This window comes from Aythya ferina (genome assembly GCF_964211825.1).
Source record: "Aythya ferina genome assembly, chromosome: 14".
NCBI lineage: Eukaryota > Metazoa > Chordata > Aves > Anseriformes > Anatidae > Aythya > Aythya ferina.
Window position 1 is genome coordinate 6,414,467 of NC_140312.1, and position 20,024 is coordinate 6,434,490.

General features: G+C 41.2%; 1 protein-coding gene across 1 annotated transcript; it reads right to left on the reverse strand.

The window, feature by feature from the left end:
- Window positions 1–3,193: 3,193 nt before the first annotated feature.
- NMUR2 (neuromedin U receptor 2) lies at window positions 3,194–10,972 on the reverse strand (the record flags this gene model as incomplete). The annotated part of the gene is made up of 4 exons (XM_084536189.1): window positions 3,194–3,505; window positions 4,445–4,570; window positions 5,483–5,567; window positions 10,253–10,972. 4 exons carry the CDS (start codon window positions 10,970–10,972, stop codon window positions 3,246–3,248), a joined length of 1,191 nt encoding a protein of 396 aa, XP_084392315.1. The 3' UTR covers window positions 3,194–3,245.
- Window positions 10,973–20,024: the final 9,052 nt, after the last annotated feature.

Here is a 20,024-nt window from a genome sequence, read left to right on the forward strand (position 1 = left end):
CAACCTCTTTTATCCCCCAGCTCCCTCTGAAGGACTTTTGCCATCATTGCACCAGCTTGAACCAAATTCTAAAACCAGATTTTATTCCTTGCAAGAGTGTTGTTTAGTTTGTTGTCCTTTCCTATTATTCCTCTTCAGTTTACTATAGAAAGTAAAACTCCAGATTATTTTTTTTTCTATTTTTGTCACCATGATTTTCCCTAGTTTAATTTCCATTTGACATGGAAATTCTATAGCCCAGCAATTTGCTATATATTTGCTATGTGGAAATCTCCATCTTTTGCTACTCATGATATCAGAGGGAGAAACAAGAGAGATAAGGACTGCTGGAGGATAGACTAGACATAGGAAGGGGGACTTCAGTAAGTTTATTTTCATGTTACACAGATGCATATAACCAGCCCTGAAGCTGAAGTATCTGTTTAGTTTTACTGACAAGCCATGGTTTAAACGCTTGAAAACACTGCAGTTTCCAAAAACTCCTCATATAAACTGAACAGAATTGTCTACTCACTGTCATGATTTTTTATTTTTTTTTTTTTTATTTTTTTTTTTTTCAGTACTGAACTTGGCATTAGATCTGAGTACCACTCATCAGCAATGCAGGCAATTCTTTTCTCCTCTAAGAGCTTCCTTGCAACCCATTTCCAACTGTCCATGGTTTGTTTGTGGTGCTGGAGCATTGCCCCTGCACTCTACAATTTCTTCTCACATATTCACATGTTTCCCAGAGGGAAAGCGAGGCAGAGAAATAAATCAATAGATAATTCTGCCTAGGAAGTCATGCTTGATTTCAAATAAATATATTTTCATCATACCAGACCACTTTGGGGGAAAGTGAGTTGTTGATCTTGACAATTTACCAGCATTTTTCAGCACTTGGCTATGAAAGCAACTAAACGTACAAATAGAGGAGTATCCTGGGCTTTCATGACATATCTATCCATCTTCCCATTATTTTCGTGTTTGTGACCAGCTTCCAAAATTCAGAGAGTTAAATAACAGAGCAGAGTGATAAATAACACACTCAAACACTGACCTTTTGGGAAGAATAGCCTCCAGTGGACATTGAATACACGTTAGGGACAATGCACATTGACTGCCCTTTAGGAATCCTCCCTCAGGATTGAGTTGGGTACCAAGCTGTGCTAGCTCAGGGCATTCAACCTCAAACCAGCACTCATTTTATTCATTGCATTTTTTTATTTTTAAACAGAATTTAGCAGAATTTTGACATGTCTACCCAATAACATCTTCAAACAATGTTTGGCTTGATGCAAGACTAAATTTTTTTTCAGTTTTGTTTTTTGTTTTTGGCCAAAAAAGCTCAATAATTTGTGGTTACCAGTGTGACCTCTTTTGACTGATGCTAAATTAAATGTGCTAAAAACTGCTTGTAGGACAAAAAGAAGTTTTTTTTATGCTAGTTTGTTCAAAACTGAAGGTGAGTTACTGGCCACCTGCAAGTCAGAGATACATTTAACATAGAATTGCAGAGGGTGGCAGCACTCACGGACAGATCTGTGCCCCAATGCAGGTCACACTCTGGTCCTAAATGAATAAGATGTATTCAAAGAGCCACAGAACCTTGCAGAGGAATGTCTTTATCATATGGTGGGTGTGCATGTCAAACTAGACTCTCTCTTCTCTGGTTTGGGTGTCTAGGACAGCAGAGGAGAAAATGAGCTTTCTGTGGCACACAGCTGGGCTGGGAGCAGAACCCTGTGGGGTCAGTTAGGGAATTACAGGGGTGATGTACAGGGTGAGGGGGGAAATCCCACACAGCCTTTGCCCCGGTGGTCCCAGCCCCTCACTGGGAGCACTGCACCCTGAGCAAACTGAGAGCCAGGGCCTCAGCAGCACGCAGGCAGCCAGGCATGGCTGGCATGGTAAGTCTGTGGGAAAATTTACCTTATGGGGTAGTAGAGAGAAAAATGATAATGCAAGACTGGTTACAGGTGTAAATGCCACTGATATCACTAGAGTGTCCACTTGGGGGTGGCAAAACATTTCAGCTGTGTCTTCAGGAAGCAGGAGTTGTCTTTGCTCTCCAGGGCCCTGTGTGTACCTGTTACCTTCTCCTTGGCTGTTTCTCAGGAATGCAGTTGGTAAAATGGGTCTGGCAGAAGACAGGGGCTGAAATTCCCCTTGAGCTGCAGGAAAAGGGGACTCCAGATATGAGACCTCCAAGTCTTACCTCACCCTGGAGTCTTATCAGCCAGAAACAGAAGAAACTGCTGCAAACTGCAGGGTGGGGGCATATAGGAACCTACCAGTACATGGTTAGACTCAGCTCAGGGAGACGGACAGAAATAAAATCATCTGATGTGCAGGATAAACCTGCAGAAGCTGCAGACCTTTGAGGTTCCCTGGGCAGTTATCCTCCGCTAGCTTCATTTTGGACAAGGGAATATCCTTAGCCTCCAGTAATGGTTATTTCCTAGGTAATGTAGACAGATTCATGGCTTGCACATGCCATTTCAGCACTGAGTAAATGTAGTCAGCCATAGTGCAAGGAGGTACAGCAGTGACTTCGAGACTTCTAAAAAATAACCCACTAGAGGGCAGTTTTTTGACAAAGTGATGCAAGGCTTCACTCACCACCCTCCACTCCAACCTTTACCTAGCTCGGAAAGCAAAAGTTTGCTTTGTGTAACCTTTGGTTCCTCATTCTTCTGGCCTAGAAATAGCGAGTGCTGGTGCTGGTGTCTGAGGTGTACCAGCTCAGCTCAGGGCTCGTTAATGTCTACTTGATCATATTGCCACAAGAGGTTTGTAACAGACACATCTCAAGATCACTGGAGACAGAAACGGGAGTGGCTTCACTAAAGCCAGAAGTGGGCAGACAAGGCTTGTCCAGAAGATTGCCTCAGTTCAAGCTGAATAAAAACTGACGTTTAGGCTGGTGCACAAAAAGGCCATTTGGTACGATTTGGATAAGTTGTGTCTCTCTCCTGTGCTGGCAGCATTTAGAGTGGGTGCTGCTTCTGTAAAGTAGGTCTTTGCTGACAGAGCTTGCAGACAGTGAACTGAGATTTCCAGCCCTCCCATTAGCTTGAGGGTAATACAATGCCTCTCAATAACCTACTAATTACAGTCTCCTCATGCATTTATTCACTCATTCATTCTTTGAGACACAGTCTGTGAGCTCTTCTTTCTGAAATTGGTCTTTTAGGACTGTCTCTTGTTATTTCTCAAAGTCGTTTTCTTCAGTTTCCCTCTCATGTGGATCACAGCATGACAAGTCACAGACCAGTGGAGAGTTGAGAACTGCTGACAGACGTCCTGTGGGTGCCAGGGATGCTTGTGTCTTCAGCAGAGTCTGCAAGGTTGTGGTCCTCAACCACAAAGATGCTCTGCTGGGCAGGAATCTGGCTAGTGGGGTGCTTTGGGGCCCAGTGCCTGCAGCGAGGAGAGATGACGCTGAGAAAAGCCAGCCTGAAGCGCTGAGACAGCAGGTTGTAGATGATGGGGTTCACGGCAGAGCTCAGGTAGAAGAAAACACCTGGGAGAACAAGGAGAAAGGAGAGAGAGACCTCATTTGTGGGTTGAACAAAGCCAGAAGAGGAAAATCTCATCATTGCCAGTGCTGCTCCACCAGGGCTGGGTGGCAGCGCATCTGGACAGCCAGAACCCAGGCGGAGGCAGAGGCAGAGGCACATCTTGACAAGGGCAGCTCACGCCCCGCAGCTTAAGGGGAGGGGAGAGCAGTAGGCAGCATGAGCTGCAGCCCTCTGTCTCCAGCTGTTCATGATCCACCTCCTTTGAGCTGCACCAACCTGCCTCCAGCCCTCATCCCCCAGCGGGATTTGCACGGCTGGTGCCCTGTCAGAGCTGCCAGAAGATAACTTCCAGATGAGGGGAGCTAATTCCCTGCAGCACCCCAGGACAATTGCACGAGATTGGATCTGTCTGAGCTGCAGAATGGCCATATTCAGTGTTTTCCTGTGACATACTGAAAATAAGATTCCTCCTTGAAAAAGCCCTCATTTTATGGTTGGCTGGGCCATAAATGCTTGGTTATATCACCCAGCTCCAGGCAGCAGGTAAGTCTGTTGTCTTACCATTCAGTAAGGTCTCCTGTTAGCTTGAGAGCCCCTCTGGAGGATGGTGCCTGCTGCTGTGTATTCATTAGAAGCAGCTGAATGACAGCAGCATTCATTTCTGAGCACTTCCAAGAAATAAAAACAGCTGGTAATGATACATAATATCTTTTCTTTTAATTTTTTTCCTTAATGAATATTCACACAGCTGTACTGGACAACATCTTGAAAGTTGCAGAAATTTGCATATAGTCTGAGGCACAGTTATCATCACTGGCTACCAAACTCAAGAAACCTTTTATGCATGCCTCATGTCACCAAAAAATAAATGACTCCATCAGATAAAACACCCACAAATACATTTTGGCAGCCCCTGTGCAAGAGGAAGAAGAAAGCTTTACCTGACACCACGTGAATTAAGTTGAATATATTAGCCAGAGGCTCAGTCCATTCCACAACAAAGCTGAAGAAGAGGCGATCAATATGGAACGGAGCCCAGCAGACAGCAAAAACCATCACGAGGACAACTAGCACAGAGAAAGGGGAGAAGAAAAACTAGCTGGTTATGCGAGGACAGGGTTCACTGGCCAGCACAGAGCAGAGCCAGTTCAGAAAGCTGGAGGAAACAATCAGCATGAAAGAAAGAAGTTTGCTTCCATGCACAGCAAGGCCTCTGGTGACTACAGTAAGGACTCTTGCAAACCTATCCCAGATGGTGCCTGCGAACATGTGTGGTCATGGGGCACAGAAAATCAGGCTGATTTCAGACTACAGGTTCCCAGATCAGAAGGGGATTTAAGCTGCCTAAAGAATAATTCTGTCGGATGAAATATTGAAGGTGATTTACATTTCCAGCATAAACATCATCTCAGTAACAAGGTTTACTTCGTCTTAAAGACAGCCCTAAATTATGAAGTATTGCAAGTACTTTCAGGGTAGCTGCAGCACCAGCTCTCCAGAGTGCTGCATAACATGTGAGTTTGCCTGGGTCCTACTTTTTCTTGGGAAGGTTTTAGTGGTGAAGTCAGTAGCAGGTGATGAACGTGGCTTGACAGGACCTTCATTTTCATGAGCAGGGCCTGTGTTGTGATGCATTACAAGCACACAAAATGTAGCTCCTGGGAGCCAGGGCAGCACAAGAAATGTCATTTTGACCCTGAGAAAGACAGCTGCAAGAGCCAGTTTTGGAATGAGGGATAAAACCTGTGGTGGTATGGTAAGGACAAAAATTTGCCTTTGAGTCTTTTGATTGTCAGCCTGCACAGCTACTCCTAACTCCTGGATCCGCTGCTTGGACCTGGTCACTGAGTATTTCACTAAAGTGTTAGTTTAGGAATTAACTCCAAAAATATTTTTATATATATGTTCCTCATCTATATGAGAGTTACATGCACACTCTTGGCCATGGTAAACAGAACACGGAAGGCACCACTACTTACACAGCATCTTGGTGACTGATTTTCTGGATGGTCTCTGAACACTCACAGACATTTCCTCCACTTCCAAAGATTTGTCTCCTTTCAACTGGCAAAAGGAGGGAAGCAGAAGAAGAGCTTAGATAGGAGATGATAACGCCACCACACATGTTGCTTTTGATATAGCTGTAGTTTGAGTTTAAGAAGGCAAAATTTGAGGCAACTCAGGACTCAGTGAAAGAAATCTTCATTTAAAATTCAGTTTTAGTCTATACTGAGCATTGAAGCCTTAGATTCATAACAATCAGCAGACTTATGTATCTGAGACTGCATACTAACAGCAAATTTAGATTTCCATTCCCCACTCGTCCTTTCTCAATGAGTCAATATTTGGTTCACAGTTTGTGTTCAATTTCAACATTATTTTGTCTTCTAGCAAAATATTGGTTGTTTGTTTATTTTTCTGAAAGGGTTCCCCACAATTAAGCACAAACCAATGATCCAAAAAATACCCCAGAGAGGCCTTAGTGAAACACAGCTGTAATCACTGGAAAAAAATTGTGTAGAGTTCAAGGGAGTTTGTTTCATGCCCTGAGTGTTTGGACTAATTGATATTCAGTCCATCTGATGAACAAAACCCATATATGCTCTATTGCAAACAAGCAATGCACATGACATACGCAGATTCAAACGTACTCTGCCCAAATACAATTTTATTTTATTTTATTTTATTTTATTTTATTTTATTTTATTTTATTTTATTTTATTTTATTTTATTTTATTTTATTTTATTTTATTTATCAATTTTCCCCGGACTTCTAAAAAATAATAAATGCTTCCCCAATATGCTTAAGGTGAGAGCACTGATGCTTTGGTGATGAAAAGACTGTGCCAAGATAATCAGGACAAAACCACTTTTTTTCTTTGATTATAAAAGGAGTCATCTATAGAAACTGCATAATTGCATCTAGCTTCTTGAAGTGAGAACTGCTGATTATCCAACAACTTCAGAGTAATGCTTTTTTCAACAGAGAGAAATTGGAAAAAAAATCTTTAAATTACATGGAAAAGAATATCAGGAATAAGGGAAAAGATAAAAACCAATCTGGACTTGTAAGAACTCTTATGAAAATATGCTAGTTGTGCTACTTTCTTTCATATTTTGTACAGCGATTTTCCTGTTTTTTGATTAAATGTGCTTATTTTTGTTTTATTAAGTAGTAGTAATCTTGATCAAAGAGACTTTCTTTCAATGCTGTTTATTCAGAAAACCAATAAAGAAGAAACACATATGAATTGAATTATATTCAGTTATAGTGCCATTCAGCTTCCTGTTATTTTATATTATAACCTTTTGAGACTTTAAGTCATAGCCACTGTTGCTTAAGGAATAAAATAAGCTGATTTGTAATACGTCTAGTGATAAATGCCTGCTCAGATTGATTAAAATCCTTAGCTTCCTTTCAGTGGTTTTCAGTCCCAACAGTAATTTATTCCAGGAATATTCCAAAGGCTCATAGAATACAGCTCTCTGATGCTGTAATAAAACAGAGACACACGTATCTTTATTTTGTACCTTTCTCCTGTCATTTGATGATGTTTTAAGGTTCTTCTTTAGCCTTAAGCGATAATACATGGGGGCGTATCTAGTAAAAATAACTCAGCAATTGCAATTTGAGAAAATAATGAGTTATGACAAAGAGAAAAGAAGAAGAAGAAATGAGTTTATGACATGGATTGTGGCTTCAGTCCATGCCAAGGGTATGACAGAAGAAGTCCTGCCAGGATAATGGTTTTACATCACTGCAGATGTGTGAGAGTAGATAGGATCACCTGGAGATGAATGCTGCCCCTTCTCTGCAAGAGAATTAAAAGTGTCTGAAGCAACAAGCTGAAAATTAGTTTTTTCCCCCACATTGTAATTAGCTACGGCATTTCATGCTAGAAATCACAAGGCAGAGTGAAATTAGGGCCTCACCTATCCCCAGGCAAACACAGTGAGGCAACTCAGCAGAAGCAGGACAAACTTTCTCCTTAAGTTACATTACCTGACACAAACAGTGATCAAATGTTTGCTCCATCTGATGGAAAACTTGGTGTTTAAAAGCCACGTGGCTTGTGCTAAGGCATGCAAATCCTGAGTGATTTGGCCGATGCCAACTATCTGCTGAGCTGCCATTGCCGCACTGTGAGCTCTCCCCAGTTGCACAGGAAAATGTGTCAGTGGGCACAAGGTGTGCAGGATGACCTCCATGGACAGGGGACAGACCCCTCCACATCTGTGCTGGGCTCTGCACAAATTTGCCAAAGGCAGCCACTGCCCACAACTGATACTGGAGTTAACAACTGAATATTTTATGGGGGCATGAGAGAGAGAGGCAAAATAGATTCTGATGAGAAAATCAAGATTAATTCCACACTATAGAATAAGTATTCTGAATTAAAAGACAGTTAACATAAAATTTTTCATGTGCCCAATGTGTTACCCAGGGCAAGTGATGTGCTGGACTCAGAAGAACTTTGCCTAGGTGAGGTCAGTCTGGTCACATCTGGTTATCTAGATCTCCTTCATAGACAATTTGGGTAGGTGGGATAAATAGGTCTGTGGGCTCTCCACACTTGTCAGTGACTGTCAAAAATCCTAGATAACTCTGATCTGACTATTAGACAGCTGGATACAGGCCCCCATTCCTGTCTCCTTTTAGAAGTCAGCTTGAAGGAAAAGGTCCAGGCCGCTGCCCCCAAATCCTGCTGCAACACAGGCTGCTGCTCAGGCAATGCAAGCCTATCTCCTGTATCAGCACCACTGGGATTAGCTTCTCCATGAAGCAGCCACTTCCCCACGTTCTCACTGAAAATGAAGAGCTGGCATATGACACGTTTGCTACCCTCTCATAGCTCCTTAACATGTCATGCATGCCTCCTTCTGCATTATATCCTGAGGCGCTCACTCCTGAGTACTGGCAAAGCTTGAAGAAGAAACTTTGGCAAGAAAATTCCCTTTCTACAAAGGCTGGTAAAGGTCATGACTTGGTTTGCCAAGTTGGAGCTGTTGTACAACCTTTGGATCAACTCTGAGCTTTTGCACTACAGTTTAAGAGCAATACAAGACACTCAGGAGATTCTGGAGTGTTGCTGAAGCTTCAGAGATTTCATCACCTGTGAGTAGATAAAAAGCGTCTTCTCTTGAAAATTATATACACACACTATTCTGCTATCATTTCTGTTGGGGAAAAAAAGAAAAAAAGAAAAAAAAAAAGATTTTGCCTAGCACAACTTGGAACGCAATGCAGGTATATCAGGGATGTGCACTTTAAATTTGGAAGTAGCATTCGGATATACAGAAAAGCAGAGGTGTAAACAATGAGCATTGCAGCCCTCAGGAAAGACAGCTTAAACAACTCTGCGAATATACAGAAATTCCCAGGTAGCAGGCCTTGTTTGGCACCCACCTTCTCTTCTGGGGTGGGGATTAAGAATTTTTGGTGCCACAAATAGAAGTTATGGCACTTTTCATACTTCTTTTTATTAGCTTGGGGATTTATCTTTTTTTTTTTTTTTTTTCTTTTTTTTTTTTTTTCTTTTTTAACAGCTACTAGTTTCCACACACACACACACACACACAGAGGTCTTATTTTGCAAAATTTTCATCAAAGAAACAATGAAACTATGCAAAAAACCTGCAATAGCTACTGAACTGTGATATTGCAATAATTTAACCCATTCTTTGCTTCAAAGATCTGTGTGCTATAGACTTCTGGCTGTTAATCCTTGTGTTTTTTCCCAAGTAGGGAAAGATTGCTTTTCTACAGTTTCAGATAACCATAAATATCAGCCAGCACAACAAAATGATATATGAACTTGCACAGAACTGGTTGAATTTCTTGCATGTTACTTGGTAAGTTAATCTGTCTCCACATGCATATTGCATCCCTTTCTTGCTCTATGATCACACACAGCTTTTAAAACTCTAAATTGTATTCAATGCAGTGAGATAGGTTTTATATTTTCAAAATGCAGGTAATGTAAGAGAAAGAAAAAAAAAACACATGGACTCGCTATGATTAGCAGTGCATTGCTGGACTACATAGGTATGTAGGTTAATAATACTGTGATACTGATTGTTTTATCCCTGTATTTAAATAATAATACTTGATAAAACTAGTCCCACTTTCTGAAGAGAGCACAAATGTGAACTCTAAGGTAGCATCAATCACTGGTGAAACTGTGCCATAGTTATATAAAGAAAAGACTGCTGAAATTGCTAGCTGCAGCAATAAGGTAGCATTTCAGTTCATGACAGCTTTGTGAGTCTTAACAAGTGAATATTATCACCCTCTTCAGGGAAGAAGAAAAATAAAGCAGTGTAATAGAAACTCCATAGTCACAAGGAGAGGGAAAACAGAAAACATACGATTCAATCACCGGCCTACTCCTTTTTATTCTTTTCACATTTTCCTTTTGGTCAATTTCTAGTCTCTACCACAAAGGTGTAAATCTCTGAGAGTCTGGAATCAATCTACAGAGTAGGATATTTAAGTAACATTCAAATGCAAGCAGCATTGATAGTAATTTTTTACAAAAAGATGAGGGTAAATTATTGCAAGCCACAGCTACATTCATTTAAGAATAGGATAACAGCAAAGAAGGGGTTAGATCCACTATTTTCAGGGGTTTTAAATACTTTTGCTTTTTGAGTAAACCAGATGGACAAGAAAAAAGGGGAAATAAAAGACACAGAAACACAGAAGCAAGAGCTAAAGAAACACTGAGCACAGTCAGAGCAGGACTTACTCTTAGCCCCATCAGATAGTACAGCACACTTATGACCCCCATGGGCAGCACATAGAAGAGGAAGGATGTGATCTGGACGATGCAGTTGTAGATCCACATGGGCATGACTACAGTGCAGGTAGCAGAGCCAGGGACCAGGGTGCCGTTGGGGAAATACTGCAGCATGATGCCATGGGTGCCCGTGTTGGGGAGGGCGAAGAGGACAGAGAGGACCCAGAGCACCACAATGGTCCTCAGGGCACGCTTGCGGGTGCTCTCCAGCTTGGCGCGGAAGGGATGGAGGATGGCAAAGTATCTCTCCACGCTGACCGTGGTCACGCTGAGGATGGAGGCGAAGCACACTGTCTCAAAGAGTGCTGTCTTGAAATAGCAGCCAATGGGCCCGAACAAGAAGGGGTAGTTGCTCCACATCTCGTAGACTTCCAGGGGCATCCCGAAAAGCAGCACAAGCAGGTCTGAGACAGCGAGGCTGAAGAGGTAGTAATTGGTCGGGGTCTTCATGTTCCGGTGCTTAAGGATCACCAGGCAAACTAGGAAGTTACCTATCACCCCAACAATGAAGATGAAGCTGTACACCAAAGCCATGGGCAAGAAGAGATGGCTCCTTTTGGGCCCACATAGGAAGGCTAAGTAATCCTCGGTGCTGTTCAGGTACCTCCTGAAGCGTTCTTCATGCAGAGCCAGGTGGTTAAACCAGGAGGTATTGCTGGTCCAGGCCATCATGGGACCTCCCAAAATGCTCCACCACTGCAAGCCAGTCTTCTTTAAGTTTCTCTGTGCTAGTTCACTCACTTTTTTTTTTTTGCAGAGAGGGAGGGAGAGGGGTTGTCTTGCCAAACCTAGATGCACAAAGCCACTGAGAGATGTGAGGAGTGTGCTTGCCTGGCTTCGGTGGAGTGTTTGCTGTCGGAACAGCTGTTCCCCTGCGAGGAGTCCCTAAGCCAGAAAGCCCCTCCTTTCACACATATTCATTGGCTCACTAAGTGCATTAGATTATAGAGTAAGAAAAGAGGTTCTGGCTACTTGCATCAGCTCCTGTAACAGATGCGCTCATAGAATAGGAAACGTGGGATTTAGAGAGCTGGGAATTTGAGATATAGGATGAGAAGCTTGCTGCAAGATGCTTACATTTGTCAGAGGGTGGGAAATCAGAAAATAATATATTAATACTACAGACAGTTATAATCCACAAGCAGGAAAAAAAATCATAAAAATTTTATTTTTCAGATATCTGCTGATTTTTATTCTCTGTTTTCTATGGGAGCAAGTACTTGGAAACAGAGAGTGATCTGTAGAAAGCCAACCTGTTTTTGTAGTCACGCATGTGGAATTAGACAAGTATACAGTTTCAACCTTTTTTTTTTTTTTTAATATTGTATTTTTTTCTCCTGAAATCTGACACAGGATTTTAACTGCTCTTCTTAGTGATATCAAAATATTTTTTCCCACTTCTGTTTTGTAAGGAAGTGTTGTGTCAAAGTGCATACAAAATTTTCATTGAGGGTTGACAAAAGGGGCTGATTGGAGTTTTGAGAATTCTGGAATCTGATCCCATGTTTTAGATAGCCTTGTTTGGGGAATTTTTCTGAAGACCATATTGTTTCAAAAACATATTCAGTGCCTCTAGGGTTAAGGTTACATGAATTCTTATGAACACTTATTTCTTCCTGAATGAAAAGTATTCTGCAAATGTACTTTCTGAGCCAAAGAAGTGTCTGATACAAAGACGATGGCTGTGTCACTATAGATCATTTATCTCCTGATTAATTCTTGGTTCCTTACTGAATTTCTCTAAAACAACAACAGAAACAGCAACAAAAAAGCTTTGAAGTGCATGGATGTCTTCTTTTGAGAATCAGAAAGTTAAGCTCTTTGGAATCAAATTACTGCAAAACCTGGTGTAGTGTAGGGGACTTTGTCAGCCTGATGTGCAATTTGCTCTGTAGCTCTCACTAGTTTTCTCTTCTGAGTCCCTACCCAACTCCCCCTTGAATTGCTGTAAGATTTAACACCCCAACACCTGTTGTTAGGATGCTTTTTGAGTCCTCATGAAGAACATGAAGAACCATCTCCTTTGTTCTAGCCTTTTAACTTGAGTAACCCTGGCTCCTAAACCAGAACTGTGTATTTTTAATCACCCAGGAGCAAAAGAACTGTCCACTTGTCTGGCATCTCCTCCAAAATCCTGACAGAAGCAAGCTTTCTGAGGAAGATGTAAACTACTCCACTATAGGTGGCTTGACAGCAGATCCCACAGAAAAACTCTCCTCTTCTGAAGACAAAAAAGTCTTCAAAATTTTAGTTGCCTTAGATCCTGCCTTCTTTGCTCCTTCCCTCTTTAATTTCTGGTTTAGTTGTAGTTCAATAACCCTGAAAGAAAAAGAAAAAAAGAACTGCTGTAGTAAACACAGACTGCCTCCAAAAATAGCAGCAGTAGGCAAAGAACAAGGGCCTGTTCCCATTGTGGCATATCCAACATGTGTAGCTCCGAGGATTTTTTGTTTTACTCCTGTGCATTCATTTAGAATATTAGCAGAATAATACGCCACATGAACTGTACTAAAAGACAGAAACATGTCGCCTGTGATAACTTTCAGACCTGCTGAAATTATCTCACACACAGACTGTCTCCATCAGAAAGAATCCACAGATTTATTCCTGCATTGCACCGAAGCTTTTTTTTTAGCAGAGTGTAGGGTTTATTTGATTGGTAAGCTACAAGGGTGCTCCTTTGACCTGTTTCTCCCTTCCTTAGTGATGCAGATGAACAAGGTTCCTTGCATTTCAGCATTATCAGAATAATTTGAATTTGATTTTGATTTGAACTACTGCTGCCACAAAAGGTAGGAACGGGGAAATCCTTAGGAGGGTGCCTGGTTGTGACAGGCACAGGAGGAGACAAATAGTTGTAAACAATTTGTCCAGGACTAAAAACTTCCTGCATCTCTGTTTAACTTTCAGGATTTTTCTCATCACCAGTCTCTCACTGACTTTTCATTTATTTCCATTTCTTCTTTTTTTCTTCCAGTAAGTTACTCTCTATACAGCATCATAACTGAAGTGAGTAAAACACTTAGATACCAAAATAGCTACCAAATAGGTCTTCATTTTGATTCACACACATTAACCACTATAGAGAAAGAGAAAAGGAAACTTGAGGTCTGTTTAGCTTGAATTCAGTCTTGCAGGGAAAAAAAAAAAAAAAAAGTATTATTTACTAAAAAGCCACCAAGGCAGCCTTGCCAGTCTTGAGCTCTGTGAGAGGAAAACTATGGGCTGTAGAAACACATGAGAGCCCTTGGAAGTGTGGATGTGCCAGGCTCACCTGCATCTACTTCCACTTGTCCTCCCTCCTGGATCGTGTCTGATCCTGCTGGGCATGAGAACTGACTGGCTGTAAAAGTAGGGGCACAGGAGAAAAGTTGGTCTATTTGTCTAGCAGGCCACCCCTGGAGTCATGCCACTATGAGCAGGATTAAGTGGCAGATGGAGAGGACAAGAAGGGCTAGGAGAGTGGAAAATATATTTCAATTCATTTCTTGAAGCTTTGTTCAGTGTTTATCATATCTGTCTCAATGAGGAGAGGAGAGTATATCTGGAAACCAAAGACTAATTCTAGCTCTGCATGACTGGAAATATTTTCTTTTTACAAGGGAAATGGAAAATAAAAATAGATTTTTCCTTTTGAAAGTATTTGTGTTTTTTTTTCACTGTAAAGCATGCTTCATTGGTGCTTGCTGTTCTATACTCAAAGGAAGATTGTGTGCTGTATGTTGGCCATAGAAATGTGCAGTTTAAAGTAATAATGATGTTATTGATATAATGTAATATTTACATTAATGTAATGTTTGTTATGTAATATATTTAATTGCAGCGTACTATTTGGCAACATAAAAGCCATACAAGTTTTTGTGGCATGGTAAATCCCAGTGCTAGTCCGAGTGTAGCATTATCCCCTTAGGGTTTGCCTATGCCCTCATGCTGGTGGTATTTCTCTTGCCACGTTTACTCAGCAGAGTCTTTCCTTTATCTGATGTAAGAGCACTACGGTGCACTGCTGTTTCCACTAAGGGCAGTACAGTGTACATTTAAGAACAAGTAAATTCAAGTACCTTCATGTTTCCCAAAGCCCTTGTAAGGGCACTCATTACTGACTCTATATTAGATCAGTAAATAGTGAGCATTTTTTTGTTTGTTTGTTTGTTTTGTTTTGTTTTTTTGTTTTAGGGAAAATTGAACACATTCATCAAAAGAGCCAGATAATGATAGAGGTAATCAAAATATAACAAATGTATAAATCCTCCGTGGGTCACGCTTACAGGGGGATATATTTTGAAGAAATATGGTCCATTATGATGGTCTAATCTGAATATTTGCTCTCCTCAGAACATAGAAATTTATTCATGCTAAACAAGCTCTTTTAGGTATTTACGTCTATGCGGTGAGGCAGAGGTTCTTCATCCAGCTTCAAATGTTCTGGCTGTAGGATTGGAAATAATATAGTTATTCTCCTGCCATGCTGTGCCATGTTAATTAATTCTGTTGATTATCTGAGATGCAATACCACACTGATGTTCCTGGTTGGCATCCTGGACCTAAACTGACCTCTCTGAGCAGCCCTGGAATGTAGCTCAGGGTTTGCAAGAGAGATGCTCACTGTACACCCTTAGAAAGACATTCTACTTCAGGGAAAGGGCTTGAAGAGGTATGTATGGGGTTTGCCGCAATCCTTGGTAAAACAGGTCAACCAGTTCTTATTGTCAGCAATTACAGTCTAGCACTTCATTTCTGATTTCCATGTGCAGCCATCAGACTATTGTTTCTGTAGCTTTACCCTTTCTCCAACTTGCAGATACTGAAGGTAGATGCAGAATCTTGTAGAAATTCTGACTGTGGGGACTGTTATCCAGCTGGACTGAGCTGGTTTTCCCTAACTCCTTTCTCAGAGCCCTTAGAGCTGCACATGGAGCCACCGAGCTCTGTGCACTGCAAGTTCAAGCTCACAGTCTCAGTCCTGTAAGAACTTGTACCAAGTATCTCATATGGATGCAAGGAAGATGGAAGTTAGAGGGCACATTACTGGTAGGCAGAAATGTTAAGCTGTGCTACACTGAATATCTTAATACAATTGCTAGAAAAATATCACTCAATTTCCCTTATAAATCACTGAATTATAATTAGAGATCATTGATTGACTCTTTTTTTGTTGTTTTTCTTCTGTGAATTGTTTGGTTTACTGAATTAGCAAGAGCGTGAGTCCATGTTTTTCTAAGTATTCAATATAACATTCAGCATGCCATCAAATACATAGGTATATTTTGTATATTTTCTCTCCTGACAGGCTGGAGGAGGGAGCTGCGCTGTAATAATAGCTGGGTATGCAGCAGCCTTTCCATGCCTTATTGTAAGTCATTTTGCAATTATCTAGGCTCTTAGCAGTCAGCTTCTCCATGGCTGTACATGATAACTAAAGTCCCCAGGATATCAATCAACACACACAAGAAGTGGATTTCATGACTACAGTGGAAATAGCCAGGAGCACACCTCTTGGCCAGGAGCAGCTGGCAATCTACCTAGGCACTGCAGACACAGTCCACTTCAGCAGTGGAACCCATTTTACCTAACTTTTGTCATTAAAAACAGCAAATGAGTCTATGCTGATTTTTTAGGCTTTTACTTTTGTCAATAATGGAAAGGAGAACTTCCAGAAAGTGATTTGTTCTAAACCAGAGCACAAGATAAGTAAGAGATATGAAATGGAGGAGCTTGTTGTTTTCTGCTATTGTCTGCAGAGGGAAGGTGGATGATGGGGTTTAACAACAAGATTGTTAAAAGCCAAGATGAATGTAGACCCCAGTTTTGTGCAGTCTTATTCACCCTTCCTTCAGAAACAGCCTTTGCAGGGAACCATATTCAGCTTTGTCTTGGAGAAGGTGTTGGGGCAGCCAAAAACAGGGCAGAGAGCAAGCCAGCAAGGGCAGCCCAGTGCTAACAAACACTCCCTGGTCCTCTCTTACCCAACAGGGTGGATGTACCTACTGAGATGACTTTCAGAAATTTATTACTTTGTTTATGATAGAAATTAGTGGGAATGATGTCCTTTTAGTAAGCCTTTTGTGTGTTGGTGTGTGTGCTCATGCTTTGAAGAGCCAGTGGGTGGCATGTATGAATTTAGTGCAGGCTTGATGGGCAGGTGAGTAGCAACAAGAGCTGAAAAAGAACACTGATGCAGAAAATCTTGTTGTACTGAGTGTGTCCATCATGGTGAAGTGACTCTGATTTATATGGGGAAAGATGAAAGGATTGTCATGGCAGAAAATGTATTGAAACTGCAAGCACAGAGATGAATGACTCAGATTGACTGAGTCAGGAGGGATCTGATACTACAAGACTTGTTTATGCAGAAAGAATCAGATTATTCGGCATCTCTGGCATTTTGCATTCTTTTACAGTATTGATACTCCATTGCAGTTTCTTCTTCCTTTGATTTATACATTGCTTTGGAGAGCTTGAGTCACTTGATTGTCTGACCCACAAAACACTTACATAGTTACTATTTTTTTTTATTTTTTTTTTCCACGATGTGATTCATCAGTATTATTTTTCAGCTCACATCCATTTGGTTTTTCTTCTTCACCTTGGGATTTGGGCAAAGATTTTTCTCCATTAAAGAAAAAAATCCACACTGTATCACAGAGTCTGTATCAGACATATGCACTAATGAGACAGAAGGAATCACAGTGATGATTCCTATCACATTCAAAGAAATACAACACATTTATGCATTGCATTGTTGGAGTTTATAGAAAGTTTGCAATTTGTTATGGGAAAACTGAATTTGTCGATGAAGGTGGTAAATGGGACCCATGGAATTTATATAGCACCTATCATATATAAAGGAAATAGTAAAAGAAACACTAAGAGAGTTATGGGTAACTAAACATTTATTTGTTTTAGGATTGGTGTGAAGGTACACTTACTATAAGGATAATAAATTCTATCTGAAAAATTTTTCTCCTGTTAGAAAACTATGTATACCTTCTATTTCCCTCTGAAATGCAATGATGTGTTATTTTATACTCTAACAAACAATTAGATCTGAGCCACTTACATAACAATAATGGAATTTATAATAATGGAAATAACTGGAAATGAAACCCCATTTTTTTACTTTTCTTTAATTTTAGAAAGTGTGCTTAAACTATCGAGGCATGCTAAATTTTCTTGGCTCCAGTAAAATTATTATTCTATGTCTCATTAAGGTGACTGTTTGGCAAAAGCACTTGTCAAGAGTTTTCATTCCCTTCCTCAGCTGCTGTTCAAATTGCTCCGTAAGTTAGGTTATTGTGATCGCCTGTCTTTGTGTCACATTGAGAATCAATACTATTTGACTTGGAATTAATGAAAACATCTTTATGGAGAAGGATGTGCATAATTTGGAACATTAATATGCTGGCAGATGATGTTCTCTTCCTGCTCTTTTCTCCATTAGCCTATCCCCAGGAGCCGAATCTTGGCTTAGCTAAATGCAGCGAGGGATAGTACTGTTCTTCTGAATGTCTCCTGTTACAAGGTTAGAGGCAGAAAGAAATCTCTAGACACAACAGCGATGAAAAAGATACATGCCAGAGGGATAATTTACTACAGTCTTCAAAAAACCTAACAGGCCTTAGGCATGCAAAGCAAACTGGGTCAATTTGTTAAAAAGCTCATTTCAAATTGCAGTGTACGCCTCAAAAACATTATGGGGGTTTGCTGTCCGCTCAGTAGTGAAACAATCCCAGGCAGACCTCCAAAATAAGGTAAAATAATCCATCTATGCCCTCTAGAGCTGAGGAGCAGGAGGGCAGGGATGGTCACCATGCAGTGAGAAGAGCTCCAAGGCAGCACTGGGGTGTGAGGCTGATTGGCCTGAGCCCCTCTGTGGCCTGGTGTTTTTGGATTCAGTGGTTTTACCTGGTCAGTTCTCCTCTGCCAGGATTCAGTGCACTCTGTGAGTCAGGAGTTTTATTCCCAATGCTGAAGCTGAAGATGAGGTCCAGGAGCTCCCCACACAGATCCCTGCAAACAGCCAAGGGAGGGAAGGCTTTGCCCTCTGCATTTCAGGCTGCATGAAAAGTCTGGGTGCTTCCTTACACCATGGCCCACCAAAGCCACAGCTGCCGCAGTGCAGCTCTCTCTGTCCTTCCCCAGTGCTAACTGTACACTGGCTATACAAATTTGGCTTAGTCCACCTCACTGGTAGACCAATTTACCACCCAGACTGATAGAAACTTTGCCTGGCCAAGAAACCTTCATTATCTGTGCTTGTTTGCAAATGCTGATCCACAATTGGAGCTGAGCTGACCCAGAACTCTATTGATTTGCTCTGACTGTACTAAATGCTAAACGTATCTCTTATTGATGAACATCTGAACATGTTCTACAATACCTTTAATAAAACAAATTTCTGCTGCAGACAGAAGTGACTCAAATATGAGTCAAGTTATTATTCTTTCAACACAGCAAGCCGTATTTAAACGACAATAATAATAAATCTGAAATTACATCAGAAATTAAGTAAGGAAAACACAACTAGGAAGCCTGATGTTTTATTTTTTCAATTGTTTTTAAAGATCAATAGCTAAAGACTACAATTGCTTGAAACAAGAAAAACAATCCAGCAAAAGATGAAAGAAGGAGATAAAATGGGGGAGAATAAGACCTAAAAACCTTGAAACAGTAACCTTTTAGGAAGCTGAACAAAGAAAGACAGGGGGTTGGAAGCGAAAACAGAATGGCAAAATGAAATTAGGAGAAGGAAATGAACAGAATATAGAAATAGAAAAACATATAGGGATAAAGACAGAGATGATGAAGGAACAGAGAAAGGAAGCAACAAGGAATTTGGAAGTAAATAGGATATAGGATTATAGGTTAATGCAGCCCGGAAGGGACATCTGGCTGTCTTTAGTCCAACCTGCTCAGAGCAGGGTCTGCTGTGCAGTCAGACCACTCAATGCACCATGAGGCAACCTCCTCCTTGGTACTGCAGCGACTGGCTCGTGCTCTGACTGCTGCCTACCAACACCCCCAGGTCCTTTTCAACAGAGCTGCTCCCCAGCTGGTTCTACTTTAGTATGCATTGGTCTGCCTTCCCCGGCGTTCCCCTGAGTGGCAGCACTTACTCTTAATGTTTGAGGAATGGCTCTTTACCATTGCTATTTCCAAGATAACACTGTGTATAAACCTGATTAGTCCTACATTGTTATTCATTATTCTCTCTTCGGCTGTTTGAAATGATTCAATCATCCCAGAAGAGAAAGGAAGCAGTGCCCACGGTGCAGATTTATGTGGTGTCTGGGAGCCTGTCTCTCTGGTACTCATGAGACTTCAAACCTTAAAGGCTGTTCAGAGCTTCAGTTCCTAGCATTATGTTACCAGTAACAGAAGAGAAAGACTACAACACAAATTTTTGCAGCACTGGGAATGTCCTACTTAAATCTACCTTGCCGTTTCTCTGAAGGATATAATGCATGATCAGTTGGCACTGGATAGTCTGTTAGCACTTATAAATGGACTATAGAAATCAGTCAGAATTTTTCTCGAGGCATAAAGTAGTTCCAGGGTTAGACCTGAAGGTTTCCAGGCTCCTAGCTTCAAGACCTGTTGGTTGCCCTTTCATTGCTACAGATTTGGTCAGTAAGCCTCCTGGATTTTTGGGGTGTTTCCCCATAGCCAAAGATTCCAGCACCACTGCAGTGGGGCCGTTCATTTCATTTCATCCAGAGGC